The sequence below is a fragment of the Dermacentor albipictus genome, chromosome 2, assembly GCF_038994185.2.
Source record: "Dermacentor albipictus isolate Rhodes 1998 colony chromosome 2, USDA_Dalb.pri_finalv2, whole genome shotgun sequence".
NCBI classification, from domain to species: Eukaryota; Metazoa; Arthropoda; class Arachnida; order Ixodida; family Ixodidae; genus Dermacentor; species Dermacentor albipictus.
Genome location: NC_091822.1, coordinates 74,546,518 through 74,569,407, shown reverse-complemented (window position 1 = coordinate 74,569,407; position 22,890 = coordinate 74,546,518). Strand labels below are relative to the sequence as shown.

At 46.4% G+C, this 22,890-nt stretch overlaps 1 protein-coding gene across 2 annotated transcripts in view; it reads left to right on the top strand.

The window, feature by feature from the left end:
• The window catches only part of LOC135913124 (rRNA methyltransferase 1, mitochondrial-like), a 54,664-nt gene that overhangs the window by 19,160 nt on the left and 12,614 nt on the right, over positions 1-22,890 (top strand). For both annotated transcript variants that reach the window (XM_065445808.1, XM_065445809.2), the window contains exons 4-8: positions 3,902-3,972; positions 5,747-5,801; positions 9,530-9,609; positions 11,439-11,532; positions 22,318-22,453. In XM_065445808.1, the coding sequence (XP_065301880.1) occupies positions 3,902-3,972; positions 5,747-5,801; positions 9,530-9,609; positions 11,439-11,532; positions 22,318-22,453 (436 nt within the window). The remainder of the gene's footprint in view (positions 1-3,901; positions 3,973-5,746; positions 5,802-9,529; positions 9,610-11,438; positions 11,533-22,317; positions 22,454-22,890) is intronic.

Genomic DNA, 22,890 nt, shown 5'->3' with positions numbered 1-22,890 from the left:
TTATCTAACCTACGCATAACATGACCTGCGCAATAATTTAGCGTGCATGAAATCGAGGAGGCACTCGATCGACAACAGTGCACTTTGTGTGATGGGTCATTATCAATTTCGCCTTCCTCGGCATCAGTTGTGACAGCGATTGCCCCGTCGGAGATCTCTTCGCATAACGAGGCAGCACTATTTCCACTTGGAAACTGCTCCATTGAACCACTACCTGTTTCATCGTCAGTACTAACATCCTTCCCATACTCGATAATGTCAGTGGCTTCCACCGTGTTGGTTCCACTATCATCGGGGGTTTTGCCATGGTGCACATAGCCAGCCTTTTTCGTTGATTGTCATGGCCCCTGGGTGCAGCCGTCATGATCGTGGTGCTCATGCATGAGCTCATACTTTGAGTCTTGCAAAATTTGCAGCATCGTCTCGAGCGATGCAACATTGCGCTTTGTTGGCGCTGTCTTTTATGAACTGAGCTGTCCGCTGCTGCTTCTGCAGCGCACTTCCGCACTCACTGAGAAGGGGGCAAAGGGTGGATGCTGATTCGCTTCTTGCTGTCTATAAATTTTCTTTCTCTCCTTATGCTAGCACGATCGTGGGTGATGCTGATGCAAAGTGGCTGGCACCATCTTGTGGGGAGCTCCACCAACTAGCTATGCTTTTTGTGGCTTTCGAAATTGGCGCGTGGGTGGGATGCGCTGCTCGGCAAATGTGAACTAGTGTAGGCAAACGTATCACCCTGCCTCAGCATCGTTCGTATAAGGGAAACTTAGCAATGCAAATATCACGATTATTCTGCTTGGAAAGCGCCATCCAAAGGGCAAGCTTTTGATCGTTATACCTGATATGCGGTGAGTAATATATCGATATATGTTGTTTTTCCTATAGCCCTAATGTATAGGTTGAGACTCCTTAGTTGGCTCATTGTTATAACCGATGTATTGTTATATGTGGTATTGCAATACAATGAACTCTCATTAAGACAAACTCGGTTAAGCTGAATTCTCGCATATAACGAACAACATGGAAACGTTTGTTTAGTTTTCAGTGGACTCAACGCAAAAAAAAATAATAATCTGCTTCAGACGAACAAGCTTAAGACGAAGCTTGCATATGGCCTGGCCTTAAGTTTTGTGGGGTTCAAGGCTAGTTGAGCATTCAAAACTAGCCGAAATTAGCGAGACCTGATAGCTACGACACTGATAAGCAGGGTGGCCAAAGTTTAATTGCTATGCAGGCAGCCGTGGCCAAGTGTGAGCAGACGACAGTCCATTTCTTCTGGAGGTATATAATCATTGTCGAAATTCGAAAGCAGATTTTCGCTTACTTCAGCCTGTCTATTAAACTTTGTCAATAAATATACACAGTAACAGTACAAAGAATGCACTGATTACGAAATAAAGCATCCAGGAAAGAGTGATGAAAAGTTTTTTATTAAAAAGAGAGCGTACGAGAGAAAGGTGGCCTTGTGCTCCACTTGCGAGCTCCACGCGCCACGCTGAACTGCAAAATTTGGCTGAGATGTTCACAGCAGCGTATGCTATCTTCAGACTAAGTCTTTTCACCAAGCCCGAGAGGAGGTTCAGGACCCCTTTAAGCCACCTTACTCTAACTTGTTCTAACTTTAATTCTGTATTGCTACTGGCGGCAAACAAGACACTGATGACGTTAGCGGTGATGAATTTGTTACCACTTGTTGCGGACAACGCCGGTTTTTCTTCCTCATGGGAAGTATTATAATGCTTTCACACTAAAAATACTGCAAATGGCGCCTGCTCTTCATCGTCGGCAAAGGCTGCATGCGGAGTGGTGGTAGAGTCACGTGATGCATCGTCCTTTCGTCTGTTGCACAGATTGGCCTTACAATAACCCACCTGCCGGGAAGTTGGGATAACCCTTTGAATCTTGGAGAAAAACTGGAAAGCAAGACTTTCTGTGCAATAAATAAAGGATGGCTGCAAAACACAGGTCCACTATTAAACTGAGAATTTCATTGGTATTCCGTACAACAGTGCATCACTAACACATTAGTTTAAGAGAAAAGGAAGCACTTGATTCTATTCAACAGAAATTTTATGGATAAGCAAATATTTTTCAGACCTTCGTATACTAGAACTGAGCTGTAAATCAGTGCTGGCATACTAATTTGGTGTTCCCTTCAATAAGAGCAGATTGTGCTGTATGCCTTGATTTCTATCGACGTGTGCTACTGACAGCTTGCTAGATTCTTGTTATGCTGTGCTAGGAGACTTCCAAGCATGTGTTGCACCACATTTGCCCTGCGAACAGTTTTTTGTAAACGTCAAATTTTGTGAAAAATTTTCTGATAGTCGGCATTTGTCTTCATTCGGTTCGATTCATTCGAAGTCTACTAATGTATTCGGTATTCGCACATCCCCAAAAATTTTCCGTAAAGGCTTTCCCATATCTACATTATCTGACTCAATGTGTTTTACGCATGAGACAATTTTGTTGCTATTTACCTTCAGAGGGACGCTACATGCGACTGTTAAATGTCTGTTTGTAGAGTGTTGTAAAAATCTAAATGTAGTATGAACTCAAGTATGACAGGTAATTTTAAGTCCACACTTACAGCACATTGATAATATTTTTTATGAAAGCCATTCTGCCTGCTCATTCATCCTCACTTTCCTTGGGCAACGCACTGCCGGAAGATTCTAGGTGTGGATCTGTGCTCTTTAGAGCGTTCAAAATTCGGTGCTCCTTTTGTGCGCACAATAAGTGTGCCTATGTAAGGAGAATCCAGCGAGGCGTAAAACGGCTCATCCAGTGCCTACTGGTCTGAGGCGTGCATCGAAATGTTGTGATGCTATAAATGAATGAATGCACCAAAAGTGCAGTAAAGGACATGAAAGTAACTCATGTGTTCGGTACCATAAGTACTGCTGGAAAGGGACTGGAAGTAGGTCGCCACCGGTGAACTAAGGAAGGTGAGAGCAGTGGCCAGTGGGGAGCGACGGGGCCTACGCGTGACGTTGTGTCACATGCATATGGCATGTTATACTTAAAATGTCGTGCAAAGTGCAGCGTGATGTCTCCGCATTCACAAGATGCCGGTAGCATTGCACTTTACATAGGCAATGGCCGCCAAGTCCTCGATTTGAGAGCCATCTTTTGCAGGACCCGGAAAACATTCTCTTCCCGCTCCATTAAAGAAGTGCTTTTCGTTGCCGCCAGCCCCAGCTTCGATCACTGCAAACTGTCATGTAGGCGGCACTGTTGCTGGCATTCTTAGCAGCCAAAATCTCTTTCTGCTTGCTGCATTGCTGATGATGCCATCGTGCACCTCAGCATCAGGGAAAAGGGATGACAGCCCATAGGGGTATGTGGTATACTGTCCTTGGCAAGTGTATCATCACGGTGTGCGCGGTGATCGCGTGCGTATCAATTTTTATTTTCTACTTCCATCTATTGCAGCGCCTAGTGACGATAGCGATTGATGCACGCTGCTTGTTATGTTTCAAAACTAAAGTCATGACTAGATTCATAGAGTAGCGTGAAAAGCGTTGAGACCTGAATATAATATGAGAAGGAAAGTATGCATGTTAAAACATAAAAAAAATAGCTTGTATTATGTGTGGATTTTTACAAAATTTGTTCAGAACCCTACTTCAGCAGCACCTCCGGTTCAGTGGGTTGTCAGATGGTGTCTTGCCAACTTGTGCAGCAGACGAGTTACCGACGCTGGTCTTCTCGCAGCACCAGCTGATGTTGACACAAAATTATCAATTAATTTTAGTTTTAAGCTAAATGTGGTTCATTATATTGTTTTTATTAAATTTTTGCTTCGTTAACAAGAGAGGTTCAATTGCATTTTATTACTTGTGTGCGTTAGCTTGTTACAACCTGTTTTTGTAGAACAAGGTTTGCCTGTATCTTGCAGGGGGTGTGCCTTGATACATCCAGGCTTCCTGTTCTGCAAGGTGAAACCTTGTTGGGCTCCTTGGACGATAGGTAAGGTGCTTGAAATGAACCAAGTTGCTGACTAAGTCCAGGAAAACTGAAAGGTTCACTGACCGGGCTTTAACATTCTTGACCCTTTTTATCCCATTGATTCTTTTAAGAATCAAGGTTTTGCAGGAAATGTCTGACACTGAGAAAAACAGACAGCAAAACTATTTTCAGAAATGGGAATGTCAGTAATGTTAATTCCATAGTTTGTCGACTTGTGTCACAGATAAATATACTTGTGCACACCCCAGATCCCCGTATGTATCATTGCATCAGAGGTCAATGTGCAGCTAGTAGTGGCACACGTAAGTACGCAGCGCACGGTATTGGGGCACCAAAGGCAATGGCTTCTCTGTAGGAAAAATTTTTTTCCCCAAATTTTGGCCTGCTAAGTTAGGGGTGCAGCCCTCACACGAGCCTATATGCTAATGTGAAGTTTTTGCTTCCCTAAAAGAACATTGTTCCAGAAAGGGTCAAAGAACAAGCTAAAGCAGTGACATACATCAAACATTGTGATAAATATTGCAATGAGTGTACAGAATAAAAATTGAGGTAGAAGGTAGAGTTTGTTGGTGCACTTTCATGTCACTCTTCACCACTGGTTAAGGCTGTCATTTTGTGATGCCCCATGCACTGATTGCTCGACTGCTGCTGTGTAGCACTCAAACAACTGCATGAAATCTGCCTCATCAAAGCTGTGTTGGCTGTACTCAAAGAAAAAATTGTATGTGACATAGTGTCCCTCTTGCGGGGACCTGTACTTGAGATTCGCAGTGGTGTTTGAAACCATTCAACCCTGCCGAATATGGAACTGCCATTTTTAGGGCCTTGAAAGAGTTTAAAGTCTCATGATGTGCTTTAAAATTATTTAATTTTGCTTTCAGCTCAACTTGGTGGATCTTGTGTATCTGACTGCGAAGTTTATGCAAGCCAAGAGTCTAGCCAGTCTGATCTGATTAGCACCTTCGTGGTAAAGAGGCTTCTCTGTTTTGGTGGCTAGTGATGTTTTTTGTGAAAAAGGCGTAGGAGGCCACTTTATTGTTAAACAAAAAAAGGTTTTCGCTTATTGCCTAGACGGTACCATTCAGTCTATCTCAAAATTATATGGGCTGCGTTGCCTGTGATCTCCATGCTGGCTACAGGCTATTTAAGGAAGTTCTTGTGGTATGTTAAAAGTTCCAGTGCCTTGGTGAATGAAAACAATTCTTGTACTCATCCAGAGGTCTGGAGTGTCAGAAGCGCCACAGAAACTGGACCACACAGCTGAATGGCATGTATGGTACAGGCGCAGAGTAGCCCATCTACTTTTGAAAAAGGTTGTGCATGCGATGACTGTCTGTCCATTGCTGCGCGCTTTCAAGTAGGCAGTATTATTGTACAGTTAACTTCCGTTAATTCGAATGTGACAGTAAGCACTGATATGGGTTTATAAGGGTTGGATCAGGTTCAGTAAGGTGGTTAAGGACAGATAAGGGTGAAAAGGATCAGATTGTGATAAGGTTGATAACAACATATAAAAGTTGATAAGGGTCAGATGTAGTCCGATAAGGTTGATAGTGGCCAATTAGGGTTTATAAGCATTTATACTGGTTGGCTCAAGTTTCTTAACATTGATAATGACACGGGGCTGCATGGAGATGAGTGAGCGGCACAGTGCTTACGCATGCTTGGACAATTCCCATAGGAGTTTATAGATAAATTTTTTGTGCTAGGCCTGTACTTTGTGCTATGTCTAATGAGTTCTCCCCCACCCCCCCATCCTCTTGTTGCGTTTCAGTGACATCAGGGATAAGCCTGGTAGGCTGCTATGGCTCTACATGGATAGGATACTGGTAAGATGAACTTTCAAGATCTTGCACTACATCCTGGTTAAAGTGGACTTGCACTGTAGAAATTATAAGTTAGTAAAATAAAAATGTTTCCTGAACACCACGCGCACTTTATAGAGGGAGGCACTGATCTGGCCTAGTTAGTTCTGTCATATTGGGAACATTTAAGTGGAAGTGGAAGCGCTGTGTGTTCTCGTTTTTAGGTCTGTCCCTGTCTTTTTAAGTGCTATTGGATATCCTGTTGTAGAACGAGGTGCAATGTGCCGCAATGCGCAATTTTGATGCAGAGGAAGTTTACGTGAAATTGCGTATTATTTGTGCACCTTTGTGCTTCCAGTATGCGACGCACTACATTTTGGTCATGAGCGATGCATTGCGGCCATTGGTCCCAAAATCACGTTACTTTGCTTGTTTCGTGGTAAATACGTAGGTTCAGATCCATGATGTAACAAATACAGTAGAACCTCTTTGATGCGATCCCATTATACACGATTTTCTTGAGCCAACATTCGCAATCGAGAAATGACCAATACACAAATACGAGAAATACACAAAAAATGACCGAATACAGTTATGCTTCTTTTTTACCGGTTCATACATTCTCGGGGAACACAATCCTTTGGCACCAAGGGTCGCTAAATCGCCAAACTGCGATCATATGACATGTTTTTCGTCCACTAGATCCCATGTAAACAAGAAAAGGTGCGAGGCACGTATCGAGAGCAGTAGCGGCCCGCAGCAGCAGCTTCCTCCCATTAGTTGCCCACTTGTCTCGCGTGAAAACGCCGATGCGCCCCGAGTTTCCTGTTCCGGTATCAGCACATCTGTTCCCCGGTCGTCACACGCCGCATTCACAGCTATTGCCTTCCAACCTCACTGCGATAAGTGTCTTCACCTATCTGTTCCACAGTGTGTGTGTCTCTGTGCCATAGGAAGAATACTGAACACCTTTTAACAGGTGCTGACACAAGTGCACTGCTGTTCCCTGCTGCAGGCTGTGCGAAGTGACCGTCATGTTTCACATGTTTCGCTCAGGAGCCATCGTAGGCATTGTACTCTGGCATCGTATGCTGGCATCATGCAAAAGCTCGATTGTGTTTTTTTGTTTCGCAAAGGAAAACGACAAAGCGCAATTGAACGGCAATGTGCGTTTGAACAACAACGGTCGCTCGGGCGCCACCAGCTTTACGCTTATCGGTGTCTCGTGCTGCAACGATCTGTGCCGAGTGGTCGTCTCAAAACTTCCTGCCAAAATGCCTCGCTCGAAAAAGCTGCTGACCCAGGCTGAATTCGAGGAACGCAAATGTAAGCTTTGTCGTAGCCGCAAAAACGACAGTGCACGGCTTGGGCTTCTCAGTCCCCATCAGTGTGGCGCATCGGCATCTTGTGCTGCAGCTATTCATGCAGCACATCGCATTACGTAGATGTCGACTAATTTAACTCTTCCAATATTTTTAACAACTTCGGATGTTTAGTATGTTTTTCTCACATCTTTCTTTCGCAACATATATGAATGAGGTTCTACTGTGCTACTTTGTAAATCATGGCATATTGGACTAGGGACGACCACAGAAACAATACACTGCTTTTTGTGGCCATCACTGCCAATGTTTCTGCAGTCTCTTGTCTAATGCACTGTGATTTAAATGTTATGCAACTCCAACTGGTCAGAATTTTTGTTTTATTCGGAAGTTATGTGTCATATTATTTTTGGATATGAAAGTATGAGACTTGCGGCACATGCATTACATGATGCATGGCTGTATCTTTCTGTCCTATGTGACAGTTATTTTTGGTAGCAAATGCGAGCATTGACAGAAGTCTCCCTAGCCTTCATGTGTGAAGCAGAGTGTGGTGTCTTCTAGTTTAATGTGTTCACCTTGGTGGCTTAGTAGCTGTGGTGCTTTTTACGTGTGTCGCAACGAAGATGGCATTTACTGGACCACGGAAAGGCTGTCACCACGAGGTGGAGACAGTTTTGGCAGACTTTGTTCGGACGCATAGAGCGGCTGCCCTTGATTCAGATTCAGTACAGTCAACGACTGATTTTTCGGACCCTCTAGGGAACGTAAAAACATCCGAAAATTCAGGCCGTCCGAAAAAATGAATGCATGCAAAAAACACACTTTTTTTCTTTTTTATCAGATATAGAGCTAAAGGGCAAAGTACCAGGTTTCCGAAACCCTGCCAAAGCATCAGTGAAGTGGCTATAAAAAAACGCATTCAAAAACTCTGTATGCAGCCGACTGCCGGTTTATTATGTACATGTGCATCATCGGCAGCCAGTTTTATTGCTGCAGTGGCTTGAAGAACTTGTTTATTGTTCTTTGGACGGCGTCCCGGTTGCATGCGATCATATTCACCTCGATCTGAGCAAGGGTCATGTCAGCACTGTACACCGATGAAAGAGTCAACAGTGCTCGCCTCAACTCGGCGCTTGTAGGCGGCGCAGGCATTGGCTCCTCATTTTCAACATCGGAGTCTTCTGAATCCCCCACAACCTGACTCCTTGCTCCATGCCGAACTCCTTGCTCACGTCAGCCTGCGATGGCCCGCTCACGACTTGCTCAATAATGGCGGCTTTCTTCTCCATCTTTAACCGACGGTACTGCTTTCCGCGCTTCGATGCCATCAGCGAGGACGACGAAGATGGAGAGGGGGCCATCGTAGCCAAGCGAAATCCTCAAGTTACGAACAGTGGAGTTCGCAGACGAGCGTCGAAGCACCTAGGCCTAGCGTCGCAGAGCATACTTGACACAACAGCACAACCACACACCACGCTAGCCAAAACGTGGCCTACGCAAACAAAGGAAATGGCGCCGCTCCGGAAACTTCGCCGGAGGTGGAAGTGGAAGTGCGGCGATAAACAGAGCCAGTGTGGCCAGACCAAATCGGTGTGTGACGGCTAGATTTGGCTAGTTGTGGTTCAAAGCGGTGATATGCTTCGGCTGCAAGTCGATTTCCTGTGCAAGGGCACTGCGCGCGGAGCCAAAGGGCCTTCCGTCGTGTCAAAAAGTCCGGAAAATTGGACGGCGGGGGGGGGGTCGAAACTTCAGGTGTCCTTATACATTGATTCTATGGGGCTCGTCGCGGTGCCGCTGAGACGTCCGAAATATCAGGCATGCCCGAAAATTTGGGCGTCCGAAAATTCAGTCGTTAACTGTAAATGCCGTTTTCATTTTGTGCATTTGTTCGGCCTACATTCGAAGTAAGTTTCTTCCTTTTTTTTGTTTTGTTTTTCTGGCTTTGGATATTTGGGGATCTGCTTAGAATTGGGGCCAGCCTATATTCGAGTAAGTGCGGTATGTAGTGTGCTTTGGGTGTGCATTAAGCAAGCCAAGGTGGTCAAAATTAATCTGGAGCCCTCCACTGTGCTGTCTGTAATAGCCTCTGTATTGCTTGTGGGTGTTGAACACTATCACTTTATTTGTAAGTCAATTGACCATCGTCTGTTAATCAGGCATCTGACGAATCAATCAGTTAATCAGTAATTTGATCAATTGGTTAATTTGTCATTGATGAATCAGTCAGCTAATTAGTTATTTGATCAATCAGTCAATCCTTATTTGAACAATCAGTATCCTAGTTAAGAGTGCGTGTGCCCCCTCATTACCACAGTGCTTTGCCGTGAAGGCATGCTGGGCTTCTGGCTTTCCTCCTAAGAGCCCAGTAGGAATTTTCATATGTGCATCGAACAAATTGTGACCGGTCACTTCCTGCTTCTCATGCAGGATCCAATGAACTTTGGGGCTGTTCTTCGATCGTCTTGCTATTTTGGTGTGCAGAAGATTTTCATGCCTAGCAAAGACAGGTTAGTTATTTTTCTTTTTTGTATGGCATTTGTTTGTTGAACCGCAATTTCTCACTGCAGCACTGTGGATTGGCACTGTTGAAAAAGCTGTTGCCATCCAAAAGAAGTGTGCCTGACAAAGCTAGGGCTGCCACAGTACTTACAGTAGGAATAAACCCAATAAATGAACTGGAAGGTTGGTTCCCCATTCGGCATTTGCTACTGTGACTGTGATGCCAGTGTGATTAGTTAACCAATAATCGCTTAGCATGGTCAGTTGTGGCACTTGCTCATACCTCAAGTACTGGTTGCCCAGTCACATTCTGTGATTGACAAAATTCTGGATAGCGCAGCAGTGCGGCAGCATATATTTTTGGGGGGTTGCAGCATCCGACAACACTTGAAAGCAGCTATGTAACTAGGCTAAGGGAGCCACACTCAACATGGCTCCAGGTCTGCGTTGAAATTGCACATTGCAGTCACTTTCATGTGCTTTATGTGTGCTGGGAATATCGATGGGATCTACTGGGCGCTAGCTGAATGTTGATCAATAAAAGAATGCTCACCCTTGCGACTTTTTGAAACTCGTTGGGAACAAAAATGAAAGCGCGGTTAAACCTCATCATAACAATGTTGGTAAAATCCACAATTTACATCATGATATAGAAATTTTGTTGTATTGCGTTTCATCTTTCATGCAAGTGAGTACAGTTGCCCCTAGATTTTTCTTACACAGAATGGGCAACAAAATTTTCCGAATTATCATGAAATCAAAAAAGGTAAACTTGAATGAGAAAAAGTAATCTTGTTGAATTTAAGAGTCGGTGACGAAAGATATGGTTTTCGTGACGTGTTGACAATATCTTCACATCTGTGGTACAAAGCGAAGCCAGCCGCATTTTTGCATCTACTCTGGCCCCGTGGCTGATACTGTTTCTTGCAGTAGGATGGTACTATCACGAAATGTGCTGCCAGTGGTGAGCAAATGCGTTGTCTGCCTCTCGTTTCAATGTGTCTCCGAAACTCGAGACTACGCAACCTGCACTACTAAATGTGCGAGAGGACAGCGCACACGATGCCGTGCCATCTTGGCACGCCTGCTCTTTGCATGTGAGGCCGGTCACCCCTAAAGCAGGGTGTGCACGCTGTGTGTATGTGCTTAGCCACATTGACAGCCGTGTGCGGGCACTGTCACGTTAGAAAAGGAGACGTGTGCCAACCTACGTTTCCCCCCCTTGTATAGCACACTTGATAGTGTTACCGGGAGTTAGCTCCCGCTTTGCTCGGGACTGGAAGATGGGCAATTGTCAAGCCAGCATTCTTTTCGGCTCACCATTGCACGCTTTTACTTGCACTCGAAGCATACAGCATGAAGGGCGCAGTAGGTTCTTATTGCACTTTATACAGACCATGGTTATGCGGCGCATGATATGAGGGGCGCATACGTAAACAGCCGCTTGCAATTCAACCATTTAACCATGTGTGTTCGTGGAAGTTTCCATTTATTGTCTAGGTACTCCTACCCGGTGGCAGTGAAATTTCATTGCATTGAAATCGTGTATAAACACACCTCATTATGTTGAGGTTCTATGGACAAGCAATCATTAAAAGTTATTACATGGTTCCTTATATGAAGAATTTCGTTATATGTTATATTGAGCTTTAACTTTAAAACGGAATTAATGACCTTGAACCAGTGTAAAAGGCACTTGTGTTGGTTCTCTTGCTTCTCATATGCGTGACAATGCCTTAAGAATTCGCAAATTCACTGGTAGTGAAAAGAAGCAACGACCCAACATAATGTATTCCACAAAACATTGCTTGTGTCTGTCCTTTCTCACATTTCGCAGTTGCCGTCTGTCGCCAACAGTGAGCAAGGCCAGTTCGGGAGCGCTGGAACTGATGGACTTATACGTCCTGCAGACGCCGGAGCAATTCGTGACGGTGAGAGAGCGGGGGTTGTTATCAAGAAATTACTAAAAGATAGCTTTATGCCGGCACACACATGCCCGCTACTGAGTACAACCTTGCCTTACTGGCTTTCTGATATGTTTCCCGTCTCCTGGCTGTGGCTGTAGACTCGCAAACGAACTAGCCCACGTATGAGGTTATTTATTCATTTATTGCCTACATTTCACCTAAGTACATGGGTTGCTACAAGGTTCGGACGGTACCAAGTGCGACAGCTCAGTGCATCGAAGTGGCACATGCAGTAAAACCTTGATAATTCAATTTTAGTTTAGAAAATTTCGAAAAATGTTTCACACTTGTACCTGTGTGCATGGCCTTCTGGAATCGGGCTAGTGCGCAATGCCAGGTTTCGATGACCATGGTGCGTTCTGGTTAACTTCTGCATGGCACTAGTTACTGGTCTGCCAATCATGGTATCACTATCGTCATCATATCGCAGCATATATCTAGTGCGCTATTGTACGTCTTGCTGGTCGTTGTTTACCTTCACCTTGCTTTGGGACCCGTCGCAGTGGCTTAGTGGCAGTGGTGTTGAGCTGCTAAGCACGAGGTTGAGGGAAGAAGTCCCGGCCGCGGTGGCGACATTTTGATGTGGGCAAAATGCAAAAACACTTGTGTCCCGTGCATTGGGGGTACGTTAAAGCTCCCCTGGTGGTCAAAATGTAATCTGTGGTCCCCTACTATGGCATGTCTCATAATGAGATCATGGTTTTGGCACGTAAAACACCAGAATTAATTCACGCTTTTGGGCACACAAAAGGGCATCGCTGCAATAAACTGGAGTTGATATAAAATGCATGGTATGGGTTTTTGCTCAAGACAGTTGTGAAGAGCTTCAAGGTGACTGGAATCTCGGAACATTTTGGATGGCATAGAGGACAATGAGCTTTGTGAGGGCACCGATGAGGCGAGCTTTTCAAATGGCGAGGGCAGCAGAAGCCACACGGATGATAAATTAAAAGTGTTAATAGTTGGCTGCCAGTGGTTGCATTATTCTGCATAACAGTTGGTGTGCAATTTGAGTCTACAGTGAGTCGTCATAGGCTGGCTTCGTGTAAAGACCACACCCTTTAAATAATCCGGAAAAAAGAAGTGTGGGCCTTTACACATCTAAATATATTAGCCAAGAACAGTGATAGTGAAACTAATTTTACTCATCTGTGGTTATTGTAGGTAAAGTGAAGGTGCTTCTTTACCGAAGTGGTTTTGTTTTTGTCATGCTTATGAATCGCATCGCAAACCTCTTTCAAGTGGGGAAGAGATGTTTAGAATCTTTTTTTTAATTTTCTGACTAAATAAAAATTCACCCAGACAGAGTTTTCCATGCTGATTTCAAAAATATAATTACTTTTTAAATTGAATGAGTGGTTCCAGATTTAATTAAAAATTAATCACCTGTTGTTTATCAGAACGGTTGTAAGAAGAGTATCAGCCAGAATGTTTATAAAGACATATGGCTGGATACTACAAAGTGTAAGCAACGCAACTGCAGCACTGCTTTTTTTTATATTGCAGGTATTACCAATTGGTACAGCAATTTGAAGTTCAATCTCTAGACATGGCAATCATGTGGTCCAATTAGTAGCCAGATCTCAAAATTTACAAAAGCGAAATTAAAAAATCTGCTCCTAGCATTGTGTAGTACACACATGTAGCTGTTTGTGGCGGCTAAAATTATGGTTCTATGTGCCCTGAAGACCGAGATAGCACTTCGGCAAGCTTAAGAAACACCAAAAATGAGATTCTGAGGAAACTTGAAAAAGCAAAATGAGCTTATTTTTATAACAGAACACCACAAAATATTTGAATATATACAAGTGCTATTGCATTAGTAGCCTCCAGGAATGTAGTCTGTTGCGCTAGTATCACTACGGTGATGCCTTCTGAGCACCCGCTGCAAGTTTTCAGCAGACGCATGCTCAGCAGATGTAGCCAGCTTGTTTGTACTGGCAGCAGTGTCGTCAACGTGATCTAGTAGTTCCAATTTTTGGTTAGTAGCAGGAGTTGTCGCTAATGCTTGAAGTTTTTCTTGAGCTTCACTCTCAATATGCCGCGAAAATTCCGGCTGCAGAATAGTAGCGTCATGCTGAAGCGTTGATGAAACGCGGCTGTTGTCAGAAGTGCTTTAGGGGACTAGGCCTCACACACCATCGGGATCTCCGGCGTCGCTCGACTGCGGGAGCAAGCTGTTATCGATGTAATTGGGAAGCGGTGTGGCGGAGCGTTGTTTCTCGAAGTTGTACGCCAACTTCCTCTTCCTTATTTTGTCAATTTGTACTTTGTAGCGTACTTTGGAGCCACGGGTTGGCATCGCTGTCAGCGTGGAAAACTTCGGTGGCATGCACGGCGTGTGCGCAGCAGCCGTGGAGTGATGCAGACGATGCCAGTCTAGCCAATGACGTAGCTAGCTGAGAGTCACATGCCTTTGTCGGCAACTTACAGCACACATTGGGTCTTCTTTTTGAGGCGGAATTTGTTCACTGCCATTGCACGGACGAAGCCGGTGGGAGTCTGAAAATGAAGACGAGAGCTTGCTCTTTCAAACAATGGACAAGTTGGCATGACCGAACGACTGCGGGGGCGGTCACGCGCCGTTGAAGAAGAGTTTTTTTTACGGAAACTTTGGCTCATATTTGGCTCACACTGTTGTGAAAAATTTATATTACAGATAAAATATTGATTTAGAACGCGCAAAATTTGGCAAAGCGGTAGAATAATTGAAAATTCCAAAAATACCGTTTTCATAGTATTGATTTTTACGCAATGTTTTGGTCTCTAAAACCCGTGTACCCCCTTAAGGTCATATTGTTCATGGCTGTAATATAATTCAGTACAGGCAAACCCAACTATAATGATGGCAGTTTTAACAATACAGTCGAACCCGACTATATTGAACCCGTTTACATCGAATTATTCGATATATCAGAACATTTTCTGGACACGGTATATTTACATTGAGTATATACAGTCGAACACGGATACAGTGAAAGCTCGTTAATTCGAACTTCAATAATTCGAATTTATGGATAATTCGAACTGTACGATTTGGTCCGACCAAGCTCCACAGAAGTCTATGTATAAAAAAGTCCGTTAATTCGAACGCCAGAAGGTTCCCTCACGGATAATTCGAACTGCGCTCGCCTCGCACACGGCCAGAGAAACGCGCCTACTACCTACACACAAGGCTGTATTGCCTCCGAAACGGAGAGAACGGCGAGAGAAGGCAAAATCGGAAAAAAAATCTAACCGACGCGGGGTCAGCCAGAAGGCAGCGGCGGCTGCCGCCTCCCCGTTCTACGTAACCTCCGAGATTTCTTGGCCGTTGCGAATCTCGGAGGCTTTGCAAATCTTGTACAGCTGCTAATATTGTGCGGAGATGGCACTGCAAGCTCCAAAACACAGCGAATCAAGTACGTCGCAGCTGCGCTTGCAATCAAGAACCAACGAATCAGGGCTTTCGCCACCTTCACGTGTTCAGCGTCTTTGTCTCGGCAGTCTTCATCGGTTGTGCACCTCTGTTGTCAGCGTAGGAGGTATCGGCCGTCGCGATTCATTGTAATGGTGTTAAGCCTCGGCTAACGTTCGTTTCGGTGGACATCGGTGGTGTGGCACAGTCGGACCCAGAGCTTCGACTTGAAGATGGCGTGTGCCTCGGGCACACGCCATCATTTTCTGACACGCCAAATTTCTGACATGCCCTACTGCTTCCAAATCGCAGTGTACTGTTGCCCTCCTTCACTTTCGTTAGTTCGAACTTTCGTTAATTCGAACTGAAGCGGCTTCCCCTTGCGGTTCGAATTAACGAGCTTTTACTGTATATCGAACTCGAAGGGGATCGCGAATTAATTCGATATATCAAAAATTCAATATAAAAAATACAGGCCCAGAGACTTTACCTGTGGCGGACGATGACCTACCGATCGGCGCATTCAAGAATGACAACTATTTCCGCACACACGACACAACGTAATGCTTTATTTGCGTGAAAAAAAATCGCTTATGTTGGTCTGCTTCTTCGCCTTGCAAATTAAATTAAAGACGCCAACCTCGATCTTATCGAGGCTGTTCAGGTGCGAAAGCCCGGTTCCTTCCATGTCGCCGCAACAACGGCGAATCAAGCTGAACGCTGCCGCCACTTCAGCGGCGGAGTACGAGCGTGTAGCCGCGCCCTCGTCCGGACGATCTTCGTCGCCACTCGAGCTGTCAGCCTGGGTCCCTCCGACTGCAGCTACAATATCCTCGTCGGCGAGGCTCGCAACAGCCTGAACATTGCTGTCAACGTTCACATAATCGTCAGCAGACACTTCGGCTGGAACGGCAGCCGGGAAAAGGGACGACAACACGCGAAACGTGTCGTCCATGCACTCGTTGTCGCCGTCGCCGTCTTCGCAGGTTTCAGGAAGTTTGGCTGTCACGAGGCCTGCCTTCCGGAAGCAGTTGGCCACAGTATCCTGCTTCACGTCTCTCCAGGCGCCCGTCATCATTTGAATGGCCCCCAGCAGGTCAACCTTAAGCTCGGTGCCCATGCAGAGGTTCACCAAATGCCTATCAATGAGTCGCCTCCTGTAGCCGACTTTGAACGACTTAATGATGCCCTGGTCGAGCGGCTGCAACCTTGCTGTCGTGTTCGGCGGCAGAAACTTGAGCGCGATGTTTTCGAGCTTGCAGGTGGTGTGATGGGCCGAGCAGTTATCGACGAGGAGGCATGCGTGACGCCCCGATTTGCCCAGTTCGGCGTCCCACGCTTGCAGCCATTCTGTGAACAGCTGACGCGTCATCCACGCCTTCTTATTGAAGGCGTAGCGAACGGGGAGCTGCTTACAGTTTTTGAAGCAGCGTGGTGCCCTTGCTTTGCCAATCACAAAGGGCTGGAGCTTTTGAGAGCCATCCATGTTAGCAGCGAGCAGAACGCTCACGCGGACTTTGCTCATCTTGCCCCCGTGACACGTGCTGCCCCGGACGTCGAGCGTCTTGCTGGGCAGCATCTGCCAAAACAACCCGGTCTCGTCGGCGTTGAAGATTTCCGCGGATGAAAACTTCACGCAAATTTCCGGCCATTCCTTCGAAATCCACTGCTGGATATCCTGGCTGATGACGGCTCTGCTTTCCCCAGAAATGGTTTTGCCAACTATCTTATGGCAGTTCTTAAACCTCTGCAGCCACCCTGTGTTGTCGGCGAAGTTGTCATCACCGAGTGCAGCGGCAAACCATTTGGCTTTAGCCATTAGCATTGGGCCATCCACCGGAATGTTCTTAGCCCGCACCTCTAAATACCACGCATAGACGGCCTTTTCAACTTTCTCGTGGGCAGGAGTGCGCACACGAGAAGCTCCCGACGTTCGTAACTCCGCCGCTTTCGACTTTATGTCCGCCTTGTTTTTTAACAAGGTGCTTAGAGTGCTCCGAGGAATCCCGAAGTCGTCTGCCACCGTTGCACTTTTCTCGCCCGCCTCAACACGCTGAATGGCTTTCAGCTTTGTCGCCAAGTCCAGGTTCTTGCGCTTCTTGACGCTGCTTGTGCTTGCTGCAGCCATTGCTTCCGCGTCAGCTCACCACGATCCAGTCACACGTGTCGTGAGACGCACGCAAAACAATAATGAACACGAAACACAAGAACGCGCACAAAACACAAGAATTCACGTGCGCAGCCACCGCCAACAAAACGCTCGCGATGGCCACCTCTGAGGGCGACAGCGACGTACGAAAGGCACGAGCTGTGGTTGGCTGAGCAAAACTCGTGAAAAAGCAACAAGAAAAAAAAGGCAAAAGGGGGAGGCCACCGCCGCCTTCGTTCCTGGCTACCTTTTCCGAGCCGATCACTATGGTTACGCGGGGGAAAGATGAGAGACATTGGGAGAGAGAAAAATAAAAGCAGTTGCGCAAGCAGGGTGTTGCCGCAAGTCGGAGAGCGTGCGCAGCGGGAGTACAGTCTGAGCCTCCCTCCCTCTTGCTCTCACATTTTCCGAGCCTTTTGGGGGAGGCGCGGAGCACGCGGGTGCAGCGAGTGCCGAGATCGCGTGGCGTTCTATATATCCAATGGTGGGTAAAAATATCGTTCGATATAAACGTACGAATTTCTATACTTTTACACAGAATTTTCAAGGGGATAATTTACGAGTTCGATACAGACAATAATTCGATATATGTGGGTTCGATATATCCGTGTTCGACTGTATAGCAAAAATTACGCTTACATCGAACAAAAATAGCAGCGACTCCAGATATATTGAATGCCAAGCGGCGGAAAATGCCCCCGGAAATTGGCTTTCTCTTGCAGTGGCGGGAAAGCCCGGCGGCGCGGCTCCCTCCATGCAACCGCCCTCCCTATCGTGACCGCGCTGTCTCGGACGAGCCGTCGACACCCCCTGCAAAAAATTATCCTGGCATGCCCGCAGCGCTTGCTCAGGCAGCCAATCTGAGGCTCTTGTGTCCTCGTGCTTTTCTGCTTCATTGTGTGTGCGCCTTGTGGGCCTTCTCCCGCAGTGTTGCCGTAATGAAGCGGCAGAATTCCCCTTTCGTCGTGAAGCTCGAAATTGTAAATCTGGTCGAACGCGGTGAGAAGTCTGATGTCCCTGCAGCGTTCAAGATTCCGAGGAGCACTCTCAGCACAATCTTGAAGAATAAGGAGGAGATTAGGGCTAAAGCGTCGAAACTCGCAACCCGGTGCCCGTGGTGCCCAACGCGTATGCACTGCTGTGTACAAGTGGTTCATCTGAAATTGCTTCAGCCGTGTCGACTTCTGCATGCTCGGTGATCACTAAATTCTGATGAATGTGACAAAGCCGTTGCCGGTGTTGCCGAAGTTTGGAGCGAGCTGTCAAAATTTCCGGAAGCTGTTGATGAATCAACGGTGCACGAGTTTGTGAGCGCAAATGATGGTGTCGCGACCACAGGAAAGTCTGAAAATGAAGACTACATTGCCGACATCGTGCCGAGCAGAAGTGAAAGTGGGCACAATGAAGAAAGCCACAATGGTCCTTGGCCCACATCCTCCGAAGTGATTGGTGTGCTCGCACTAGTCGGGTGCTTCTGTGCGAATGCGAAAGGTTGCGGCCTCAGCTGCTCCGACTCCCTTGACAATGTGAAGAAGTGCGTGCGTCGCAGGCAGCGAAATTGCCCAAGCAGAAGAAAATGCAGAACTATTTCGTGCGAAACTAAGCTAGCTTCATCCATAAAGTGATGTCATAAATGGTACACGCTTTTATGACATCCAATTATTTAGCAGGCTTATATCGAATTATGCTCTATATCGAACTGTTAAGTGTTTTCTTGCGAGTTCGACATAGCCGGGTTCGACTGTATCTTCGATAGAACTGAGTAGCCATTGCACTATCAGTTTTTGTATTTGTTCTCTGGTAAACTAAGCTGCTTAATACAAAGCTTCCTTGCCATTTTATCGGTTATAACAATTAAATCTGGTCTACGGGGTGTGTGGGCCGAAAAGAGATATCCTGGGGGGGGGGGAGGCCACACCCACCTTTGTTTCCGGCACCCCGCACTGCACGCCTTCATCGCATCGTATTGCTAGCCTTCTGCCCCTCTCCCGTCTCGTTTTCACTCACTAATGTCGGAGGGGTGGAAGGGTAATGGTAGAGGGGCGATGAAGGATTGCCATGCGACACAAAAGGGGGTTGTGGCGGACATTGCAATCTTCTATTTTTTTTCTTTTCCTGTATTTCATCTTCCTTTTCTCATAGGTACAGGCACCCAGTAGCGAGATTTAATTGTTCTAGCCAATAACACAGCATGGGAACATTGTAGTACAGTCAAACCTTGATATATCGAACACCAATATATCGAATTATTGCTTATATCGAACACATTCTATATAACCTGGAAAATCATGTGCATTTAAATTATTTTTATTTCAAACAGGGTCCGACGTAAAGTGGATATATCGAATTCCGCCACCCCAGGCCAGGTGCGCTTGGTTGGCAGGTGATGGGCGTTCTCGACTGCTGCGCACTATAGCTGCACACATCGATCACGCCAAGGGTGCCATTTGAAAGTAGCGGCGCACGCACGCACGTGGCGACTTGGCTAGTTCGACAATGTCAATGATGCACTGCATTTGCCGCACTGACTACATCTCGGTGCGACGCTCTGCGCCTGCTGCGCCTCGTGAGGACTGGCGGTTTGCATCCACAATGACGCGCGACAGCGCATGTTCACTGGGCTCACTCGTAGACGCTTTGGCAGACGCCACTTAATACTTTGTTATTGACAGTGTTTCAAAATGCTTCGATTAATGGATGTGGAGATCACAGCAAAAGTAGCGGCCGAACGAAGACTCTTCTGAGGTTGATCCCGCAAGCGCTGATGTTGCCCTGCTCCCGACTTCAACTGAGGCTGTAGCTGCTTTGGCCCTTCTATGCTATTACTGAGGCTCCGGCCTATCGCTTGCGGATCGTTTAGACTATGTTGAGGACTCCATGTTTAAGCACGCGGCTGCCAATAAGAAGCAGGCTGCACTGCTGCAGTACTTTCAGCTAAATAAACAAAAACTTTGTGTGAAGCTTCAAGTGAGTATACACTGCACCATGATTTGGGCGCGATCGGGGATCGTTGTTCGGAGTGCATGTTTTGTTGTGCTGCGTGAGATTGGCCTAGGCCGCGCCGACTTAGCGTGGCTGACAAAGTCGGTGCAGTCTAGGCCAATGCTTCGTATAGTTAGAGGAGGCGTTGCCTAGGCTAATTGCATGCGGTGCAATCGACCGCGCCCTCCTGGCTGACGAAGTTGGCGTGGCCTTGGCAACTGAACCCACACTCTGAACAATCCCTAATTTCGCCCTTGGTTTATTGATTGATTTGCAGAAGTTTTTGATGCGTTTTTTACATGAGTTTCTATATAGAATTCTGTCTATATCGAACTTTTTCGCGATCACTGCGCTTTTCTATATACAGTAAAACCTCGTTAAACCGTACCCGCTTAAACAGTAGTTTCGGTTTAAAAGTAGTAAAGTCAATTCCCCGACTCAGCGGCCATTGAATATAATGTATTTTGTAACCGCATAAACCGTACCAGCTTATTGCGTACGCATCGGTTAAAACGTAGCGTTTCCACTTTTCGTCGCGCAAACACGGCGGTGCGTCGTCTCCATCGGGCGGCCCGGCAGAACAACAAGCCTCAGAGATCGGTACAACGGCCTCCAAGCGCCCTGTGCGTTTGCACGTGAAGCCGCATCAACATCAACATCATTGCGACGCCGCATGGACGCCGTGCGAGAGAGCGTTGTGGCGTCGTGCAAGCGAGGACTCGCGTCATGCCGAAGCTAGGATAAAAAAGACGCCGGGTGCTCAGCATAGAAGAAAAATTAAACATCGTCCGTGTTACCGAACGTGACACGAAGAAGTCGGCGCTGGCCCGCGACATGGATCTGCAGTTCACTACAGTGTGTGGCATTTGGAATGCGAAGTTGCTCGGCAGCGCTGCTGCGACCGCGAAGAGATATGTCGGCTACTAGGTTCGACTTTTCACCATCGTTGCCGCTGTCGTTGCCGAAGTGTCAAGTAGCGACAGTGATGAGGACGACACGGAAAGCGACAGCACGGGCTATTCAGGCCCGACAGTGGCAGGAGCTGCGCGTTACGTCAGCCTCATGAATGCGATCGTCGCAAGGAGAACAGGGGCGCGATAACGTAACTATTCCAAACGAAAAGTTTTCCGAACTCCGGCACCCGGCAATGAAAAAGGCGCCCCGGGACTTATGCAGCACTACTGCGCGCGTGCACGGAGAATACGTAACGCCAACGAGGAATCTGCCGTGCGAGTGTTTGCCGAGAGGAGGGGGGCTGGCTGAGAAGCTGGCACGCAGCTTCAGTAAGTTTGAGGCCGCTGTCGTCGTGCTAGGCCGCCGCGACATCAAATGAAAATAACACTTACGTCCCGCGAAGTGAATAAATACTGCATGTTTTTTCCCCTTTCATCGCACTCTCTCTGAGTTCCGTTTTCGACAGGTAAGTGGGCGATCTCATGCTATTTCGCTTAAACAGTACTACCGTTTAGTACGTACTTTTTCCGAGCTCCGGCCGACTACGGTTTAACGAGGTTTCACTGTATCGAGGTTTGACTGTAGTTGGTTCGTTTTGCCATGGAACACACACAAAAGTTGATAGTGCTGCAGCTGTTGATTGTTACCTTCGAGTATTGTTAAAACCGGTAAGGCTACAGGATGGCTAGACTGTACTTCTTCCTGTGTAAATAAGATGTTTGAATGTTTGTCCCCTCTGCGTATTTTCTTGCAACCTGGTCATAACACTTATTGGTCGCATCTATGGGATTTTCTTGGCACTTGAATATTGTCATGAGTGGGTATGACTGCGTAGCAAAGCAGAGTGTGCGACCAAGTTTATTTGCAAATGTAACAGTGTCAAGCTGCAGTTCTTGGAATACCTGACAGGGCTGTTGTAGTTTAGAGGGAAAGTGATTGAATAGCTTTTGAACCTCTGCTTGTGGAAAAATTCTGTTTCATATTGATAGGTTAAGACTGCCTGAGCAACAATATGCCACAAGAACTAAAGAAATATTGCAAAAAGTTTATGCACGAACAGAAATGTGTACAGTACTTGGTTTTCAGTTATGTTGTGTGCTTTCCTGCATTGTTCTGGCATTTTCTGGCCAGAACAAAAACATTTCTGTATATGTAAGTGAAAGGGCTTTTATGCTAAAAATATTATTTTTCCCATTATTATGGTGTTTGAGACATAGAAGTGTCATATTTAGGCTGTGCTTTTGTGTGACAATGGTTATTTGTGCAGGAGCTGAAGGCGAAGGGCTGGTGGATTGTGGGGACCTCAAGCTTTAACGACTCGACAAGACATGCATCAGGCACTGAAAGTCGCAAACTCACTTGGGACCTGCCGCCACCTGACAAGCCTGCGCTGTTGATTGTAGGTGAGTAGCTGCTAGGGTGGCACGGGAGAGCAAAACCATTTTAGCTGTATGAGTGAACCACCTTCCTACAATACCCAAAAAGCCATGCTTACCGTGAGAGGAGGATTAGTGAGCAAGGAAAGACGTAAAAGTGAGTGACACTGCTTTTGAAGCTCCCACTGTGACGCACGGAGTAAACTTGTTATGCTAAAGGTACCACATTGTATTCTAAAGGACCCAGAGAATGGACTTTGCAGGTTTCAAGAACATTTACGGTGCCACAACTGCCTGAATACATGAAAATAGTTCCAAACTCGTTATGATGCACCGACGTATCAACATTGTTAGCTTGTGTGGAAGTAAAAGAAATGTGCAGTCGCATATTTGCTGCACTACACGAGGTGTGCACTCTGATTCCTTGGTCGTGGAGATCATCTTTGAGCAGCATTGCTTTATTA